General features: G+C 51.6%; 4 protein-coding genes across 8 annotated transcripts in view; 3 read left to right on the top strand and 1 right to left on the bottom strand.

Annotated features, from left to right (window-relative positions):
- Nucleotides 62-6,930, top strand: NRROS (negative regulator of reactive oxygen species). Its single transcript, XM_021393524.1, has 3 exons — nt 62-2,229; nt 3,072-3,195; nt 3,450-6,930. The coding sequence occupies exons 2-3, from the start codon at nt 3,088-3,090 to the stop codon at nt 5,409-5,411; spliced, it is 2,070 nt and encodes a 689-aa protein (XP_021249199.1). The 5' UTR covers nt 62-2,229; nt 3,072-3,087; the 3' UTR covers nt 5,412-6,930.
- On the bottom strand, nt 7,139-9,984 carry CEP19 (centrosomal protein 19). Of its 3 annotated transcripts, none has more exons than XM_021393533.1 (4): nt 9,832-9,984; nt 9,360-9,552; nt 8,186-8,386; nt 7,139-7,934 (listed from the first exon to the last, which is right to left on the bottom strand). In XM_021393533.1, the coding sequence occupies exons 3-4, from the start codon at nt 8,307-8,309 to the stop codon at nt 7,573-7,575; spliced, it is 486 nt and encodes a 161-aa protein (XP_021249208.1). In that variant the 5' UTR covers nt 8,310-8,386; nt 9,360-9,552; nt 9,832-9,984; the 3' UTR covers nt 7,139-7,572. The 3 variants fall into 3 exon arrangements, with proteins under 3 accessions (XP_021249208.1, XP_021249207.1, XP_021249209.1); XM_021393532.1 differs by having other exon boundaries at nt 9,410-9,552; XM_021393534.1 differs by lacking the exon at nt 9,832-9,984 and adding an exon at nt 9,657-9,813 and having other exon boundaries at nt 9,410-9,552.
- On the top strand, nt 10,003-15,000 carry PIGX (phosphatidylinositol glycan anchor biosynthesis class X). Of its 3 annotated transcripts, XR_002437717.1 has the most exons (7): nt 10,003-10,186; nt 10,279-10,342; nt 10,855-10,996; nt 11,958-12,171; nt 13,445-13,545; nt 13,885-14,022; nt 14,572-14,701. XR_002437717.1 is itself a non-coding variant. In XM_021393531.1 (6 exons), exons 1-6 carry the CDS (start codon nt 10,045-10,047, stop codon nt 14,728-14,730), a joined length of 813 nt encoding a protein of 270 aa, XP_021249206.1. In that variant the 5' UTR covers nt 10,005-10,044; the 3' UTR covers nt 14,731-15,000. The 3 variants fall into 3 exon arrangements, 2 of the variants coding, with proteins under 2 accessions (XP_021249206.1, XP_021249205.1); XM_021393531.1 differs by lacking the exon at nt 13,885-14,022 and having other exon boundaries at nt 10,005-10,177; nt 14,572-15,000; XM_021393530.1 differs by lacking the exon at nt 13,885-14,022 and having other exon boundaries at nt 10,009-10,186; nt 14,572-15,000.
- The window catches only part of PAK2 (p21 (RAC1) activated kinase 2), a 39,307-nt gene continuing 38,738 nt past the window's right edge, over nt 16,586-17,154 (top strand). Inside the window, exon 1 of the mRNA XM_021393526.1 lies at nt 16,586-16,737. The gene's annotated coding sequence lies outside the window, so the exon portion shown is untranslated. The remainder of the gene's footprint in view (nt 16,738-17,154) is intronic.

The following is a 17,154-nucleotide window of genomic DNA, read 5'->3' as shown; positions in this document are numbered from 1 at the left end:
GGGGGGGGGGCATGCTTGGTCAAGAGCTGAGATAGTTTCACTTCCCTTTGCTTTAATGACACAATTTCTCACTTCTCCTCAGCAGAACAGCAGCTGGAAGGGAGCGTGTGTGACTGCAGAGGGGAGCTGGGGTAGTGCCAGTGTGCATCGCTGGGTGATGTCATGGAATAGCTCGTCAGTACCTCCTCTGGGTGAATTCAGAGCTTCTGGTCCTGATAGGTTTATACTAAAGCCGTCAGTAAATGTGCTGGGGTAGTGCCCGGGAGAGCAGGTACAAAGCTGAGATCGGTGTGTCTGCATCATGCATCCCTGTGAGGAAGCATGGGTAATGTGCAAGCAAACAGCAAACAGTGGGTGTAAGCAGCTCGCTTGCAGGGCCTGTGGCTCCTGCAGAGACCTGGGAGGCAGGGTCAGCAGTTCTCCCTTCTCGCTGCTCCCACAGGTGCGTTGTGAGCAGTTCTGCAGAGCATCCACACCTCCAGCGCTCAGGTTTGCGGTGCTGAGCCCTCGCGTTGACCGCTGGGGGAGCGCGGGGGAAATGAGGTGGCTTCTGTGGCTCCCTGCTCCCTGGCCTGCTTCCTCCTTGTTTACGTTGGTGGAGGTGGGAGACGGAAGAGCGCAGACCACAGGGCTGGAGCCGGTCCAGGGATGCGTGTGGGAGCCTGGGAAGTGGATGTGGCCAAGCCACTGACCAGCACCCCTCTTCCCTTCCTGCCCACCCCATGCTTCCAGAAATGGCCTTTTGCTTTCTACTAAGACCTATTTCTGCCTTCCCTCTGGGCCCTGGGGGTATGCTCGCTTGTAGGTTAAATGAAGGATTCTCTCCTGCAGTTACTCTGTGTTGGAGGCTGTGTCCTCAGCCAAACAGCTTCCTTTTCCCAGCCTGAAGGTTTTGTGCTTGCAGCTGTCATGCTGGCAGCTCACCTGGGTCCCATTGGGCTGCTGCTCGCTCTGCTGGGCTATTTCCTTCCACCTCCCGGAGGTGGCTGCAGCTGTCGGTGTGAGAATCGGTGAAGGGGAATGAGCCAGCAAGCTCCATACTCTGCTCAGAGTGGTTTGCCCTGTGAAGCAATGCTCAGTGCTATAGGCTTCTCCAGATCCCCTCTTTCCAAGGGTGACGTGTGATGAGGATGCTACGGGACCTCCCAGCCCTGCAGCCACCCCCAGCCAGCTCCTGCCCTTCTGCCGCTCGGTGAGCGCCCTTGGGGTGGGCTGGGGACCGGGAGGGTGTCTGCAGTTTTTTGTTGGTGCTGGTGACCTCGAGTAACACCCTGGGAATTTTGCCCCACTGCGGAGTTTCTGACATCTGCTCTGGTTCACTTGTACGCTGAGTGCTTCTCTCTTTTCCTTCTTGATTTTTAGACTTCAAACTTCCTTGAAAATGCAGGAAATGAAACCACAGGGCCTTTTTGTGAGTGATGTGGGAACGCTGAGCCTCCTTCCAGAGAAGAAATGAAATTCAGGCTAAAAGCAAAAAAGAAAAATCTCCCAGGCTGTGTGCGCTGGCCGCAGGAGCGTGGGGCCTGCTGCGAGCAGATGTCCTATGGGCTGGGGTCACCCAGACAGTGATGTCTCTGGGAGGGGGATTAAGGAGGCCTGGATGGGGAAGGAGGGCGGAAGCTGTCCAGCACACCTTCATGTTGACTTCCACATCGGCTGGGAGCTCCCTGTGTTGAGATGGCATGGACCTGCAGCCAGGTGTTGTGTTTGCCCAAATCCTGAGCAGCCGCAGAGGTCACTGAGCATCCCAATCTCACCTGGGCATTGCAAGAGGCTGGGTGCTGGTGTCCCGAGGCAGGCCCCTGGCATCTGAAAACAGTGTCAGCCTGAGCTCGGGATGCTGAGATCGACATCGGCCACTTTCTTATTCTTCCCCTGCAGGAAATGCGCTGAGGTTGAACCCAACCACCACGAGCAGCCTTAGGCTGGTCCCGCTGAGCCCTGGGGCCCTGCCCGCGGCCCCCACCCTGCGGTTCCTTCTTGCAGCCGGGGCTGCCCGCGGGTGCACGACCTGGGGTGTGAACGCCTCGCCGCGCTCTCTGCCTCCATGTGACTGCAGTTTCCGTTCGCTCCTTCCGCAAAGCCCATCTTAGCGCTCAGCAGAAAGCGGGTGGGAGAGCACCCCAGCGGCTCGCATCCGGGCCTAGCCCCACAGATCCCCCCCAGCACAGTGGAGGGGCCACGGGCCGCAGGATGAGCTGCTGCAGGCCCTGCGCGCTGCCACGGGTGGTGAGTACCTGCCCCCCAAAAACACAGGAGGATGGAGAGGGGAGGCCAAAGCCGGGCAGCAACAAGGCAGTGGTGAGGGGAAAGCAAAGGTGTTTGGGTGCCACTGCCAAGCTGGAGCCAAAGCCCTTGGGTTTTCTGGGGAGCGGTGCTGCGGTAGGGACACCACGAGGACCTCATGCCCTGGCATGGAGGTTGGAGGTTCAGAGGGGTGCTGGCTTGTCCCTAGAGAAAGGAGGCTTCCTCCAGTCCCTCTTGGATTAGTATCGGCTTCCCTATTTTGGCTGTCCCAAGGACGGAGACAAACCAGGAGGCATCCCCAGCTTACCCCTGGGCATGAGCCTCTGGCTCCCCAGGCTGCCAAAAATAACCTCCAATCGCTTCTTCAAGCACTGGCAGCTATGACAAGGCCGAGCCCTCAGTGAGCCCTCGTTGCTCATTTGCCTGAGCCTCAGCTTTCTTCCCAGATGCAAATGCCAGCAGCTCCCATCCCACAAAATAAGCCAAAATAAGCAACGGGGGCCCTTGTGCTGAAAAGCAGCGCTTCTCCAGCTAGTGCTGGGGTTGGAGTGTTGGCACTGGGGCGGAGGCTGTGAGCTCTGGGCAGGTTGGCTGTGGTTGGGTGAAATCTGCCCCATAGTGCAGTGTTCTGTGTGCGCTGCCCTGTCCCTCGCTTTCTCCTGTCCCATGGGGGTCCCTGTGCTGTGGGCATTAGCTGGGGCAGCTTGTGGTGGCCGAGTGCTGAGGGCAGGAAGGTGTGCAAGGGTGACTGCTGCTGTCCTAGGTGCCCTGGGGGTGCTGTCGAGCTGAATGTGCTGCAGCTCCTGACCTCTCTGTCCCCACAGGAGCGCTGCTGCTGAGATGGAGGCCCCGCTGCCTGTTCTCTCCCTGCTGCTGGTCCTTCTGGCAGTAGGATGGGGAGTTGGGGCGGGCGCAGCGTGGGCCATGTCTCCTGGTGGTTGCGAGCGCGTAAGTCCTGTCTCTTACAAACTCTTGCCCTTCTGATCAAACTCTTGCCCTTCTGACCTACAATCCCCAGGCACCTCAGCTTCTCCAGTCCTTCCCCTCCCAGCTGCTGGCCTAGCACTGGAGCTAAGGTTTGGAGTGGGACAATGAGGCTTTACCTGAGGAACCACCTCCATCCTCACTTTGCTCCCTGGACTTATCATCTCCCCCATCTAGTGCCTCACAATGAGGTGTTGCATGTCCCCTTCTTGCTGTAGGTGAAGAGCACCACAGACTGCAGGAGGAAATGGTTGAGCTCTGTCCCTGGAAATCTGCAAGGTGACACTGAAGAGCTGTTGCTGGATGACAACACTATCCAGGTCCTGGGCCATGCCTCTCTGCTCTCGTACCACCAGCTGAAGCATCTCAGCCTGACCAAGAACCGGATGGAGCTCATTGAGCCTGGTGCCTTCCTGGGCAGCCAGAGCCTCCATGCGCTCTCCTTGGCAGACAACCTCCTCTTCACCAACTACTCTCTGACAGCAGCTGCTCTTTCTGCTTTGCCAGCCTTGAGGACACTCGATATAGCTGGAAACCAGCTCACTGAGGACATGGCATCTGTTTTGCTCAGCAACCTGTCTTCCTTGGAGTCCTTGTCTGTAGCCAGGAACATCATCATGAGACTAGACTCATCCGTCTTCACCAACCTGACGCAGCTCTTGGAGCTGAACCTGGAGAGGAACTATATCTTTGAGATTGACCAAGCTTTTGAAGGGCTGCAGAGGCTGCAGAGGCTCAACATAGCTTACAACTACATGACGTGCATTGTGGACTTCAACCTGACCCAGCTCCGAGTGCTCAATGTCAGCTACAATATCATTGAGTGGTTTCTGGCCCTGGAAAGCGATGACCTCTTTGAGCTGGAGGTGCTGGACCTGTCTCACAACCATCTCCTTTTTTTCCCCGTGCTACCCCGGCAGAGCAAGCTGCACTCCCTGCTGCTGAAGGACAACAAGATGAGCTTTTACCAGCTTCTTCCCAACGGCACGTCCCTGGAGAACGTCACTGTGCAGTTCCTGCTCATTGACGGCAACTCCACCAACATCACGACGGTCAAGCTGTGGGACGAGGTCTGCTACAGCAACCTCTCCTCCCTGCGCCTCCTGGACATGAGCCAGAACCAGTTCTGGTACCTGCCGGAGGGCTTGCTGGCCAAGATGCCCGCCCTGACTCACCTGAAGCTCAACCAGAACTGCCTGGAGACCTTCCACCTGTCAGAGCGGGACCCCTTGGCCATGCTGACGGACCTGGACCTCAGCCAGAACCTGCTGACAGAGCTGTGGGAGGACGTGGGCACTGGGCCCGCCCTGCCCAGCCTGCAGCTCTTCAACCTCAGCACCAACATGCTGCGGGCGCTTCCTGCCGGCATCTTCACCCACACAAAGCAGATCACTACAGTTGACCTCAGCCACAACCACCTCGACCTGTGTCCCCGGCCAGCTGTTGCGGGCCGGAGCGCTCCCTGCGTGGACATCAGGGGCCTTGCCACCCTGACCCGCCTCTCCTTGGCCGGCTGTGGTCTGCGGGACCTGGGCGGCCACCCCTTCCGAGGGACGGCCCTGACGCACCTGGACCTCTCCGACAACCGGGAGGCTCTGTCTGGGGACCTGAGGTGGCTGCGGGACCTGGCTGTGACGCTGCAGGTGCTGTCCCTCCGCAACACCAACCTCTCCTCTGCCACGGTGGACTTCTCGGCCTTCCAGAGCCTGGTGGGCCTGGACCTGTCGGGGAACACACTGACCGCCCTCCCTGCCTCTCTGGGCGCACTGAAGCTGCGCAGCCTCGACCTGCGGGACAACTGCCTGGCGGCTCTGCCTGCAGACGTGGTGTGGAGGCCACTGGGGAGGAGCCTGCAGGAGCTCTACCTCAGCCGTAACCCCTACAACTGCTGCACGCTGGGGTGGTGGGAGGCCCTGCAGCGCGTGGAGCGGCTTCACGTCCCCGACGGGCATGAGGTGACGTGCAACTACGACTCGCAGCGGCTGAGTGCGTGGGCGCTGCCCGAGCCCGTCCTGCGGGACTGCCGCTGGCGGACAGCCAACATGGCCCTGCTCTACCTGGTGCTTGCCCTGCCCACCTGCCTGACGCTGCTGGTGGCCTTCACTGTGGTCTTCCTCACGCTGAAGCCAAAGCTGCTGAAAATGGTGAAGAGGAGGTGCGGGGTGTCCGGCCCATACTGATGGCTGAGGAGGAGGAAGGGCCCTCTTGGGAGTGAAGGTGAGCAGGCGGATTGAGGATTGAGAACTTGCATCCATCTGGTGGCCCAGAAGTGGCGTTTTGGGCTGCCTGGGTGCTTGCTTTTATTTATTCACACCGCAACGGTCACCCTCCATGTGTGACCATAGGGATGTGCCCGGAGGCCAACACGAAACTGGCACTTGCACAGGTAAACTTCCTTAGCGAGTGTTTCACTTCTGTGTGTTTTGGAGAGCAAGGATTGCAATCCACATGTGAAAAGGTAAAATAAGGAAGAAGGGCAGCTCTATCTCGCTGGATCTGCCAGTGAACCTTCAGCCTTAGGGTAAACCACTAAGAACAAAAGGACTGGAACAGTGACAGTTCCCCCAGCAGCACGGTCCCTGTCCCACGCTGCACTGGTGGTGGCACCACTGCTGGCAGTGCCCGCTGTGCCAGTGAGACAACAACCTCAAACCTCAGTGATGTACAATACTGGCTGAAGAAGAATAAATTATATTTCTGGTAATGTTCTTTCCTCTGTTTATCTCTCCCGGTTGCAGTGTGCCCTGTGATCAATGGGGCAAGCTCTGAGCGTGGACCTACAGGAGGGGATGTGGCAGTAGCAGAGCCAAGCACGGCACTGGAAAGATTTGGACAAGGCTGTCACATCCACCATTGCCCTTGCCCATTTTTTTTTGGCCCTGTTTCATCGAGAAATAGCCAAAAGCAGATCAGGTGCCAGCTGGGGAATCCCTCAGCCTATTTCAGCTGCTCTTCTGCTCATGTGCAGCTCACCCAAGGGACAGTGTGGACCTACAGTGACAGCCCTGGGATGTCCTCCAGCAGCCCCTGCTGGTACCAGGCACCACAGCCACATTTTGGCATCTCTCCGCCAGCTCTGGCCTTGATATGTGGATGCACTGTCCTCACTTGTATTCTTGAAGCCAGGTGAGACTGTCATGGTCTGGATAGGTGGGCAAGTGGGACATAAAATCGGTGGGATGAGCAGGCACGGAGGGTAGCTGGGATTTGGCAATATTCACGCAAAAAGCCACGGCAAAAATCTGGTTTTAACAAATCAGCATCCTCAGGCAATGGGAGATGCCAGCATTGCTCAAGATGCAAAACATGGAGGGTAAGAACATGGGCCGTGTGGCCTTAATAAATGAGTATACCGCAGGAAGCGTGCGCAGCGGAAGAGATGATTAAACACAGATTTGATGACAGGCAAACTGAAAGCCCATTTCACAGAAAAGCAACCTTGACCCAACAAGAAAGCAGAGTGAAATGTCCATCAGCGTGCCTCAGGGCCGGACTCTGCACCTGGTCCTTGGGTCACTGCAGGTATTTTTATAACTTTATTTTACTCTAAAACCACTCCGAGGCTTTGTGACTTTCTACTGTTCTCTCTCGCTCTGTATATATATTTTCAAATAATGTAAGGACATTTTCCCAGAGCTGAGCGTTTACTGAGGGAGCAGCATCCCATGCAGTGTAAGGAAGGAAAATGTCTCCCTTTGTCACTTGGAAATCACTGCATCTCCAAAGTACTGTCAAGATCAACTTGTTTTTTAAATATTCAATTTTTTTAAATTAAGGATTTAATTTGTGCAACCTGAAACTGCAAACATAATCTCTGCTTAGGAAACGTGAGAGTAGTATTCTCACTGAAACTGTGATTTATCCAGCAAATAGCTGAAGGTATATTTAACATTCCAACACATAGTAATAAATGCCACATGCATACACTCAAATGTAATATTGCTTCCAAGATATAAATATTTAACATTTCATTTTCAGGCAAAGCTGAACAGAATTCACAGGAAAACATGGTGAGGTTTTCAGCCAGAGCTGACTGAAATGTAAACAAATGAAAGATAAATAATTTAAAATTATTTTGGGCACTCCTACATAGGAAAAAAGTAAAAACAGCCAAGTTCAGCTGTCTCATTTCAGCTTCTCAGTTCAGCTTCTTAAAATGTATATAAACCTGAAACCGCTGTAATATCGTAGGCCTCAGATTCTTTGTGGCTAGTGTAAAGTGCATAAGTGGATCAACTGCACAAACAGAAGATGCTGCAGTAGAGGAAGCAGGATGACACTGTTCTCTCTGCTAGGAATATGGGACCTGTCTCTGCCCATCCAGGTCGTGTTGGTCTGGAATCAGACTTCTTCACATGACTCCGCATCCCAGCCACAGGACTCCAGCTGCTCATCCTGTGGAAATTCGACCTCAATATCGTAGATAAAGTCTGGGTCGCCCTTCTTCTTCCTGTTCTTTTCGAAGAGCTTGTCCATGATGCTCTTCCTTTTGGCTAGCTCCTTGTCATCCAGTTTGTTCATGTCCTCCTCGGGGTCAATGGTCTCTTCCCGCTGAATCTTTTCCAGGCTCTCAGCCAGACTCTCTCCCCCCAGGTGCCCTTTTAGCAAACTGTGCAGCTTCTTTAGCTGATGTAGTGAGACTCCTTCCAGGTAAGCTTTGTGCCGAGGGTTATTCTTCAGCTGCTCAGCAGCAATGCCGCAATCTAAAGACAAAACCACCCTAAACAATTAGAGGGGCAAGCAAATCTCCTTAAGTAGACATCACCCTCTTCCTAACCCTCACAGGTGAGGCCTCCAGGTTTAGCAGCACTGCTGCTCAGGTTAAGATGCTGCCCTGGGCTCCTCGGGGAGACAGTGTTACCCCAAACCTGCCCACTGCGTGCTCCCCACTCGGTTTGCCCCTTTCCCCTGTGTGTGGAGAGGAATTGGAGAGCGCTGTATGGAAACAACGTACCTGAGAACTGGGAGAAATTTCTGACAGGCATGATGCGCCGGCGAGTCTTGTCCTTTTCTTCGTAGATCAGGATCACAGACGGAGGCTGAAAGCGAATGCCACACTTCTTTGCAATGCAAGTCATTGCAGCTCTTGCTGCTGGCTGAAGCGTGCTCACTTTTATCAGAAAAGTCCTCAGCACCTTCAGTGCTCACTGAAGAACTGGAAAAATGGGAAAGAAAGCACAAGTGTCTCTCATCAGTCTTTGGGATGACCCAAATTCAGCAAAAATGCACAACCAGGGTGCAGTTCTCCCAGACTTTGGGGGAACTTGAACACATCCCCACGCGCTCTTTGAGCTGGGCATGGGGAGCAGTGTGACTCTAAAGGCTGATTTACACCCTTGTCTCCTCTCAGCTTTTGAGTCTGGATTATGTATCACACACAAGTGAAATTTTTGGTCTACCAGTTAAGTACTGCATAGTCAAATGATACCTAGAAGATATTTCATGTGACAATGGAGAAACCTGCATGCTTATTGAACACTGGAATTCTCTTTTTTAGAACAAAACAAAACAAAAAACCAAACAACTTTGTAAGAGGAAGGGCAGCAAGTTTGTTTTTGTAAGCCTTCTTATGGGTTCAGTGTGATCACCATATAGCAGCATATCTGCGACCAAGGATGGATGGGATAAGGAGAGAGAAGAGATTCAGAAGTAGTCATAGAAACTATGACTAGATTCCTTATTAGGAGACAATGAAAGTATAACATCAGTTTAAAGAGAGGAGATGATGTCCATCTGTTCAATCCCTTTTGAAATTAAAATAGAGCACCGAGGGATGTGAGAAGCTACAAGGGACGAGCAGAAACGCTTTGGCCGAATCACATTACTGTTGGTACAGTTTAAGTTATACAATGTTCACGAAGTTCAATAATAGATTAAGGTTTGAAAACCTTAAAGAAAAAAGGAGCTGTTGTCCTGTGTAAATTTGTAGCTGTGTTTAAAAAGGCAGAGCGACAACGGGCTGATATGGACTAATTTATTGTTAGGTAAGGACTGCAAAATTCTCAAGCGCGTTGGTCAGCTACCAAATGTATCAGGTTAGAAAGTTCACCCTTAAACATCCACCGTGCCCCACTCTGAAGCATTGTGTCCAGCAGCCTGGCTGACATGGGCAGCCCCTGTTTTTCTACCTGATCCCATCTGGGAACCCCTTGGTGCTAGCTCCACCGTCGGCTCTGACCTCTTTTGCGTCAGATGGAAATGACAGGGATGGAAAGACCCCGGGACGCTGCCCTGCAGCCCAGCTCGGCGCACAGCCCCCGCCACGGCGTCACTTCCTTCCGGCTGCAAGGCCCGGCCTGCATCCTCTGACCGCTCTGCCACCTGCACGAAGGCAAAAGGAACAATGGTATCATAAATAAATCAGTCTACGCGCCTCCAAAGCACTGAAATTCCACGATACTGGAAATTAGCAATGGAAGCTGTACTTTGAAATAAATCGTTCTACAGGTTGGAGGGAAAAGCGGGATTCTCGTATTTTAAAACGAGAAGAGATGCCTCCAACCGAACTGACGTCGCTTTCCGAAGCACAGACAAGAACCACGGGAACCCGCCTCCACCTCCCACACGGCGGGGGGAAGGGGAATTCCCGTCTCCGGGTACCTCGGCTGCTGCCAGCATCTACCGGAGGCACGAACGCAGCCGAGGTTCCCCGGGCCGGCGCCGAGCCCAGCTCGCCGCACCGCTGTCCCCGCCCTCCGTCGGCCCACACCCGCCGGGCAGGGCGGCCTCAGCGTTGCCGTGGCAACCGAAGGGTCCTTCCACCAAAGCCTCTCCGGGCTGCCCGCTCTAAGTGCCTGCGGGACGCGACGCAAAATGGGCGCCCGCAGCCTCCGTCGGGGTCAGGCAGTCCTGCCGGCAGCCCCGGCCCTGAGCGGAGGCGGGGCCTCGCGAGGCGGCCCCAAGATGGCGGCCGGGAGGTGGCGGCCGAGCTTGGGCGTGCTGCTCTGTGCGTTCCGTAAGTGCCTGGCGTAGCGCTCCGGGCAGCCTGCTCTAAGCAGCCGTGCTGTGCGCTCGGTGCCGTTACTCACTCGTTCTGTGCCGTTTCAGACGTGCAGGCCGCTTGCCGCGGGAGCGCCGTCTCACAGGAGCTGCTGAAGGAGGGCTTCCACAGGTGGGGCCGCCGGGCGGGGCTCGGTGCTGCGGCTGAATGACACAGGGGTGTGGGTTGGGGGAGCCTCCAGCCCCAACCCCTGCCGTGGGCTGGCTGCCCCCGCTGTAGCGGGCTGCCCGGAGCCTCGTCCGACCCGCCCTGGGGCACCTCCAGGGATGGGGCACCCCGGCGTCTCTGGGCGCTTAGAGAAATTTGCCTTTTTATCGTTTCTCACGTATTTGTGCTCTGTTGCTTCTGCTTCTTGTCCTGGGTTGTCTGCTGTAGCGCTGTGCTTTCTGAGGTATTTGTGGATGTTGTCAGCAGTGCTGAGCAGCTGGCAAAGCCAAACCTCAATTTGCTCTTGGCTGGGGATGGCCTGCATTCTTCTCGCAGGGCTGTGCTCTCAGTTTGTAGGATGTTACACCTGAGACCCACACCCATCTCTGAGCGTTTGACAGTGTGTTTCTTGGGTGTTTCTGTGCCGTCTTTCGAAATGCAGGTTTCAGCATTGTGCCCCCGTGGTTTGCTTTAAGGGAACTGCTCGTGAAGGCGGAGCTGGGTGGAAGAGGGCAGTGGGCAGTGGGATGCACGGTGGCTGCTAGAACTCAGCTGCCGCCGGGAGTCTACGTGGATCCCTATGAGCTGGCATCGCTGCAGCAGCACAATGTAACAAAGGTAAGGAGGCAGGAGCTCAGCCATCAACCCCACTACAGAAGAGGAGCATGTGGGAACAGACAGAGCGTGTGTGCTACTGGCCTGTTCAGTCTTCCTGCCATGGCTCTGTATCAGTGTCTTCAAAGAAGTAAAATAGTGGCTTTCTCAGTGTGTTTTAAGTGAGTGCTGTGAATTCAGACTGAGGAGCTTCACAGCTTCTGTTTCATCACAGCTTCCCAACTAAGGCTTGAGAGATTTGTGCCCAGCTGTTGGCTCCAGTGCAGACTGCTTGAACTGCTGGTCCTCAGTTCTTCCGTTCTAAATGGGGAGTGTCCAGTTTTCCCTCTTCTATGATTTGTCTCATTAGATTGTGCACGTGTGGTAAGAAACAACCCTAAAACTATACACAGGTATACTTGTAGGGGCTCCGTTTTTAGCAGGACGCTTTTGTAATGTAAAACAGTTTATACCAAACATTAGCTCAAACTTACTTGCAGCGTAACTTTGGACTGGGCTGTAGCTCGCTTTATTTTAGATGCTTGTCTTCTAGGCATATACTCAGTGCAGTTTATTTACAACCAGCTAGAAAGATGGGAACCTCTAGAGCATGCTTTGTCCTGTCCTGAATTTGATGTCTCAGAACAGATCGGGTGACATTGACTCGACATCTTTACTCGTTAGAGGGGTTTGTGTGACTGAGCTCTTGCAGACGTCTGCTGTGGAGGTCTAAAGTAAGCTCACGTGAAACCCTCCCTGTGCACACAGAATAAACTCCAACAGCAGACTTTCCCTGGTACTGTGAAGAGCAGTGTGTCGATGCAGGAGTTGCAGTTGCCCCTTCTGATGCTGCAGTAGGTTACAGCAGCAGACTGTGACCTCCTTAATCCCAGATTCATACACAAAATGTTCGTACACTTTTTCCATATCCCTCTTCTGTGTTGATTCCAGTAGCAGCCATATCTGTATCTTTATTCTCTCGCAGGCGGTGCTGATTCCTGATGTCATTGATGTGGAGGCTCCCGAGTACTCAGCTACAGACCTTACAGTTCTGCTGTCCCTGCAGCCCGACCCTCGCTGTTCACGCTGTTTCAGAGCAGCGTTGCCTGTACACGGGCGGTACCACCGACCAGCAGGAAACGGTGGGGATGCGTTGGTTGCTCTGAAGAGTGCAGAAATACTGGTCTGCTGCTGTGGCGGTGAGATTTTGGTTTGTTAAAGGTCAGCTATTCAGACCGTGTGTTCTCACAGTGTTTCTCTCGACAGCTGAAGCCATGCAAGGTGTATTTAAAATTATTCACTGCCAAGTTCTTGGTCAAATGCTTAATCAAGGTATTCTAGTGGTTTTCAAGCCTTGTTTCTTGCATTTGCATGGGGCAGCTTTTCTGATGGTTGCACCTTTCCTGGTGGTTGCAGTTCCCAGATTCTTCTGAAACAAGAACCTGGTATCCACTGACAGTAAATATTTAAAGTTATGTGAACAGTTGTATCCTCCTTTTCCCCCCCGAGTTGTATTTTCTTTCATGAAATCATTCAAATGTGCTAGTGAGTTTCAGCTTTTTAATCTTCATGTGGGTGTGTCAACGGTTTACGGGCGTTTGGCCCGGTTCCGTGACGAAGGGGACGGGGGATCCACAGGCCCACGCCCCGGAAAAAGGGAAAAGGGGAAAAGGGTAAGGAGATGGCCCAGAGAGCAAAGAACAGCAGCAACAATCTGAGGAGAAACAAACTAATTTACTAAATAAAATATCGGAATGCAAAACAACACACTATAGTACAGTATAATTACAATTTAAGCTGATAAATCCAATACAGAGAGAGAGAATGTCCCAAAATCAAGGTAGGCCTTACTCTACTACCGACGATAAGACGGCTGGAGAGCGAGGTGCTGCCAAGACGAGAGACGGCGGAAAAAGGGACGAGGTCTCGTGATCTGCAAGTTTTATACTGTGAGCTTTTATCTTTTCCCTCCGGCTGGAAAATGGTAACAGAGGAGCAAAGTACCGTGGGGACTGTAGTAGTCCTTCTCTTCTGAGAACCAGGTATATCCACTACATGATGTTATGATGTGGAGTACCAATAACTGAAAATCATAAAACCATGACAGGGTGTTATTTGAGCAATGATTTTCTGGGATAAACCTAAAGGCAGGAAAGACTGCCTGGTCAGAGAAAAGGAGCGTGAAATCCTTCCATATTTTTTCTGCCATATTTAATACCGATGAGCAGGAAAATGTGTTTATTATTAATAAAAAAGCACTTAAGGTATCAGAGGGAAATTCTTGTATGCAACAACAGGAGGTCAATAGGAAGACATGGAAGAATGACTTCTTTGGTTTTGGGGAAGAGAGGTTGTAACTGCATGGCTAGAGTTGAGGGATCTGCAGGCCAGTGATGGATTCTTTGCCCTGTTAAGGACAGAGACCATGGGTGAGATTCGTCCTTAGTTATCTGCTCTACCTGTCTTCCATAGAGAGCCTGTCACCGGAGTGCTGGCAGCCTGCTGAAGTGGACGCTCCCTGCTCAGGGAATAAGGACCACCTCTGTCAGTGGTACAGCGCAACACACCAACCTGTGAGTTCCTATTTCTGAAGGAAGTTCTTGCTTCTTGCCTAACAACTGCTGCCTTTTTCTGTGGTGAGCAGCTTCCACAGCACGGGACCTAAATGATAAAAGCCTCATTGTTTGACTCCCTGTAGAGGCTCCCTTCTTCCTCTCTGACCTGGTTTTAATGGGTGTCGTCCTGTGCTCTTCTGTGCCCTTGGTGGTGGCTGCTCTCCTCATCTTTACATTTTTTCTTTTGTTTTTCTCCTACCCTATGTAGTTGACTTGGAATCCTAGAGTTGACAGTCCTGCAATTGGCTCTAGTTGAATTAAGAAGGGCCTCTGCAGCATAGTTTTTTTTTTTTTCAGATGAGTAGCAAAGTGAGAGAACTCTGCTGCACTCTAATGGAAAGAAAGAGATAAAAGACCAAAAGTTGAAGGGATAACTTCTTAAAAAAGGCCACTGCTGTTTGCCATCAGACTGGCTAAGTGTGTAGGTGAACCAAGGTCAGTTAGATTTTTAGTACGGCCAACAACTGTCTTTGAAACTTTAAAAGTTTGTGGTAGTACAGAGATTCAGACTAATTTGTTTCATAGCAAAGCTGTTGTTTCTGCAACATGTGTGCCTTCCTATATTTAAGATATCTTCAGAATATGTACAACTCTTGTCCAAAAATGTTTTGCAGCTTTCTGTATCACGCAGAAACCAAATTGCTGTTTACCTTGGAGAAAAGTGGCTTCTGCAAAATGCTTATTCTGAGAGGGTCTCTGCTGCCAAACTTAGAGTAAGAGGAAAGCCACGAAGCATACAAATGCCTACCATTTTAAGTGGAACAGATACATTTACTGAGCTTTGTACAAGAGCAACTGGCTCTCTGTAAGGGCAGTAAATTGAAAGGCGTGTCCCATCTCCGCTTTCTTTTGGGATTCAAAATCAAGCCTTAGTGAAGAGCTAGTTAAATAGTGGTCTAGTTACTAATCTCCTGAGCTGCAGTTTTAAAAGGAAAAAAAAAAAAGCTGGTTAAATGTGTATAACAAATTTACTTTTCTTTGTAGGAGTATGAAGAATTGATTCTGCGGGTCCCGGTGGGGCTCACACAACATAGTTTCTTAGTGTGTGTCGTGACTCTTCTTGCCACCGTGCTCTGTTCCAGCCTGATTCTTGCAGCTGTATGCAAATACGGAGACTTCTCTCTGGTGACCTGCTTGGAATAAAGAAGTGCAAAATGACTGAGCTCCGTCCAGCAAAACTAACTACTGTTATTTACATCTTGGCAATGCACGAGGGCGCCCTAATGGACTGTCATTCTCCTGTACAAAGGCAGCAGCAGTCAGGAGCAGAATCTGTCTCTAGTTCCTTACTCTAGGCCATGGTCTGCTTTGGCTACAGTGCTTCTCCTTGCAGAGGTGTTTGTATTTCTTGAATTTAAATGAATTGACTTGAGAAGTGGGTGTTAAGGCTATGAAAAACATCTAATCCTTCAAGTTCCTGATTTGACGCTTGTTTACACTGTCCAGATGGGTTTGGGAAGAGGCATTCTTTGCTTACTTGACACAGTAGAAGAAACAATCTGTACAATTCTAGTAACTGGGAGGGATTAGCTGCTCTTGCTCAAATCCTTCAGTTCAAAGAACGTAGAAAATCTGAAGGAAATTTCACCCTGTATCTGAAGCTCAAAAAATAACCCTTGGAAGATGAAAGCTGGTGAAGAGATACAAACTGGAAGCAAATATTTAGAAGACTTGCATTCAGCCATCAGAACAGTTGATAAATACAAAGAAATGGAGAGGAAATTACTTAATGGAAAAACTGAGTTGCTTTAGATTGACAGGAGAACTCAGTTGCTGTTTTCAGTCATCAGTAGGTGGCATTGTGACCTTACAGTAGCTCAGGGGTTGTTGATGGAGAAAACTTAATTCCTTATAAGCTCAGGGTTAGTTAAGAGCAGGTGATTTTCTGGGTGTGAGGGGGACTAATGAAAATTCTGGTTTTCAGATTCTGTCGTCCTTTATATGCAGCCAAGACTGTTCCCCAGCAGAATCAACCTTTCATCACTGTCCAGCTGTAGCTTCAGGATCCCCTGGGCATCCTTCCTCAGCTTCTGCTGGAATTCAATAGAGAGCTCGTCTTGTGACTTTGCCCGCGACAGGTTGGCAAGTCCTCTGACAGTGGGCTCTTGTTTTCCCCTGGCTGTGCTGAATGACGGTGGCTGCGCCAGTACTTCATCCACTACCTCAGAGGCGTCATGCTCTGCATCTGTGTGGGGGAAGGGAGAAATTAAAGAGAACAATTGCAGAGAGCTTTGGTGGCTCTTTAACCGTATCAGTGCCACAGGGCTGAGAAGAGATGCCATGGATAGGTACCGTAACACTTGTCTCAGTGGCATTTTTAACTCCCAGAGTTGAGTTTGTCCTTGTTCGTAGTTCTGTGTAGCAGTCTGACTGGTGGAATGGCAGCGCTTCCAGATTGCTCGGCTGAAAGCCTTGTCTCCTGAATGCTCAGGATTTCTTTAACGTCAGATAATACCGGTTGAAAGGCACACGCTAGCTGAAGCTGCCTGACATTGCAGCCCAGTGAAGGGAAACTCATTTCCTTGTGACAACTGAAGATCTTGCAAATGGTAAAATAAGATGGTTCACCTGGAAATGCATGTGTGACAATGCGAGAATGAAAGTCTGCATTAGTGCTCAGGTGCTTTGTGAGAAACTGGCAGGAGGGGCTTAGCACTGTCAGCACTGAACACAGTGACTTCAGAACAGGTTTAAGTGCAGGAAGGGGGGGAGGACTTCAGTGCCCTTTTGGGTGGCACCTGGCTTATTAACTGTATCTACTGAGAATTCAGTAAGATCCTTCTGATGAGGTTTGTCAGATGACTTTGAGTAACACTATTTCTTTTAATGTAAAACACTGCAACACTTCTCAGTGAATGTTTTTGCTATGGCAAGTAGCAAGTATGTGCTGTTCTTAGATCCGTGGTGTTTGTATTAAAATACAGTAGACAAGTTCTTTAAAAGCAAAAATAACTACCGTAGCGTTAAGTGGGAAGGAATTTGGTCTCCCAGTCAGACTTTCTCTGCCCTACCAGAAGCATTAAGCAAGCGTGGCACTTGGCAGGCATGCCCTGGTGTCGTGCCAGTCCTGCAGGGATTGCTCCCAGGTGCAGAGGAGCCGTGAGGCAGTCCTGTCCCTGTGGGAGCATTCTGGCAGCTGTGGAGATACAGGTGAGGTGATGGTGCGATGGCTTGAGCTCTTGGTGAGAGAAGGTAGATAAAAGGTCGGGTACAACTTATCCATCGTTAATAGGTGTAAGGACCGAATTAAGGGGATTACAGCGATGAAAGGGGAATATTGGAGGCTGTGTTAGGAGTTAAACTTTCTGAGTCACTAATTGACGTGGATGCAACAAAGTACTCCTACTTACCTGTGAAAAAGTGTGCCTGGGGGGAGAGGGCTGCGCATTCTGAAGGGGGGTCGGAGCAGCAGCCGGGTGGGTTTGTGGCAGCGAGGCTGTTCTGTGGGGAAGGAGAGCGGGGCTGAGGGGAGCGCGAAGTTTAGAAACCCGCCTTCCCGCCCAGGCGGCCCCCCGCTCCGCTCAGCGGGGCGGACTACGTTTCCCGTCGGCCCCCGCGCGCCGCCGC

Source organism: Numida meleagris, chromosome 4, assembly GCF_002078875.1.
Source record: "Numida meleagris isolate 19003 breed g44 Domestic line chromosome 4, NumMel1.0, whole genome shotgun sequence".
In the NCBI taxonomy this organism is placed as follows: domain Eukaryota; kingdom Metazoa; phylum Chordata; class Aves; order Galliformes; family Numididae; genus Numida; species Numida meleagris.
This window is presented reverse-complemented; position numbering and strand designations above follow the sequence as displayed.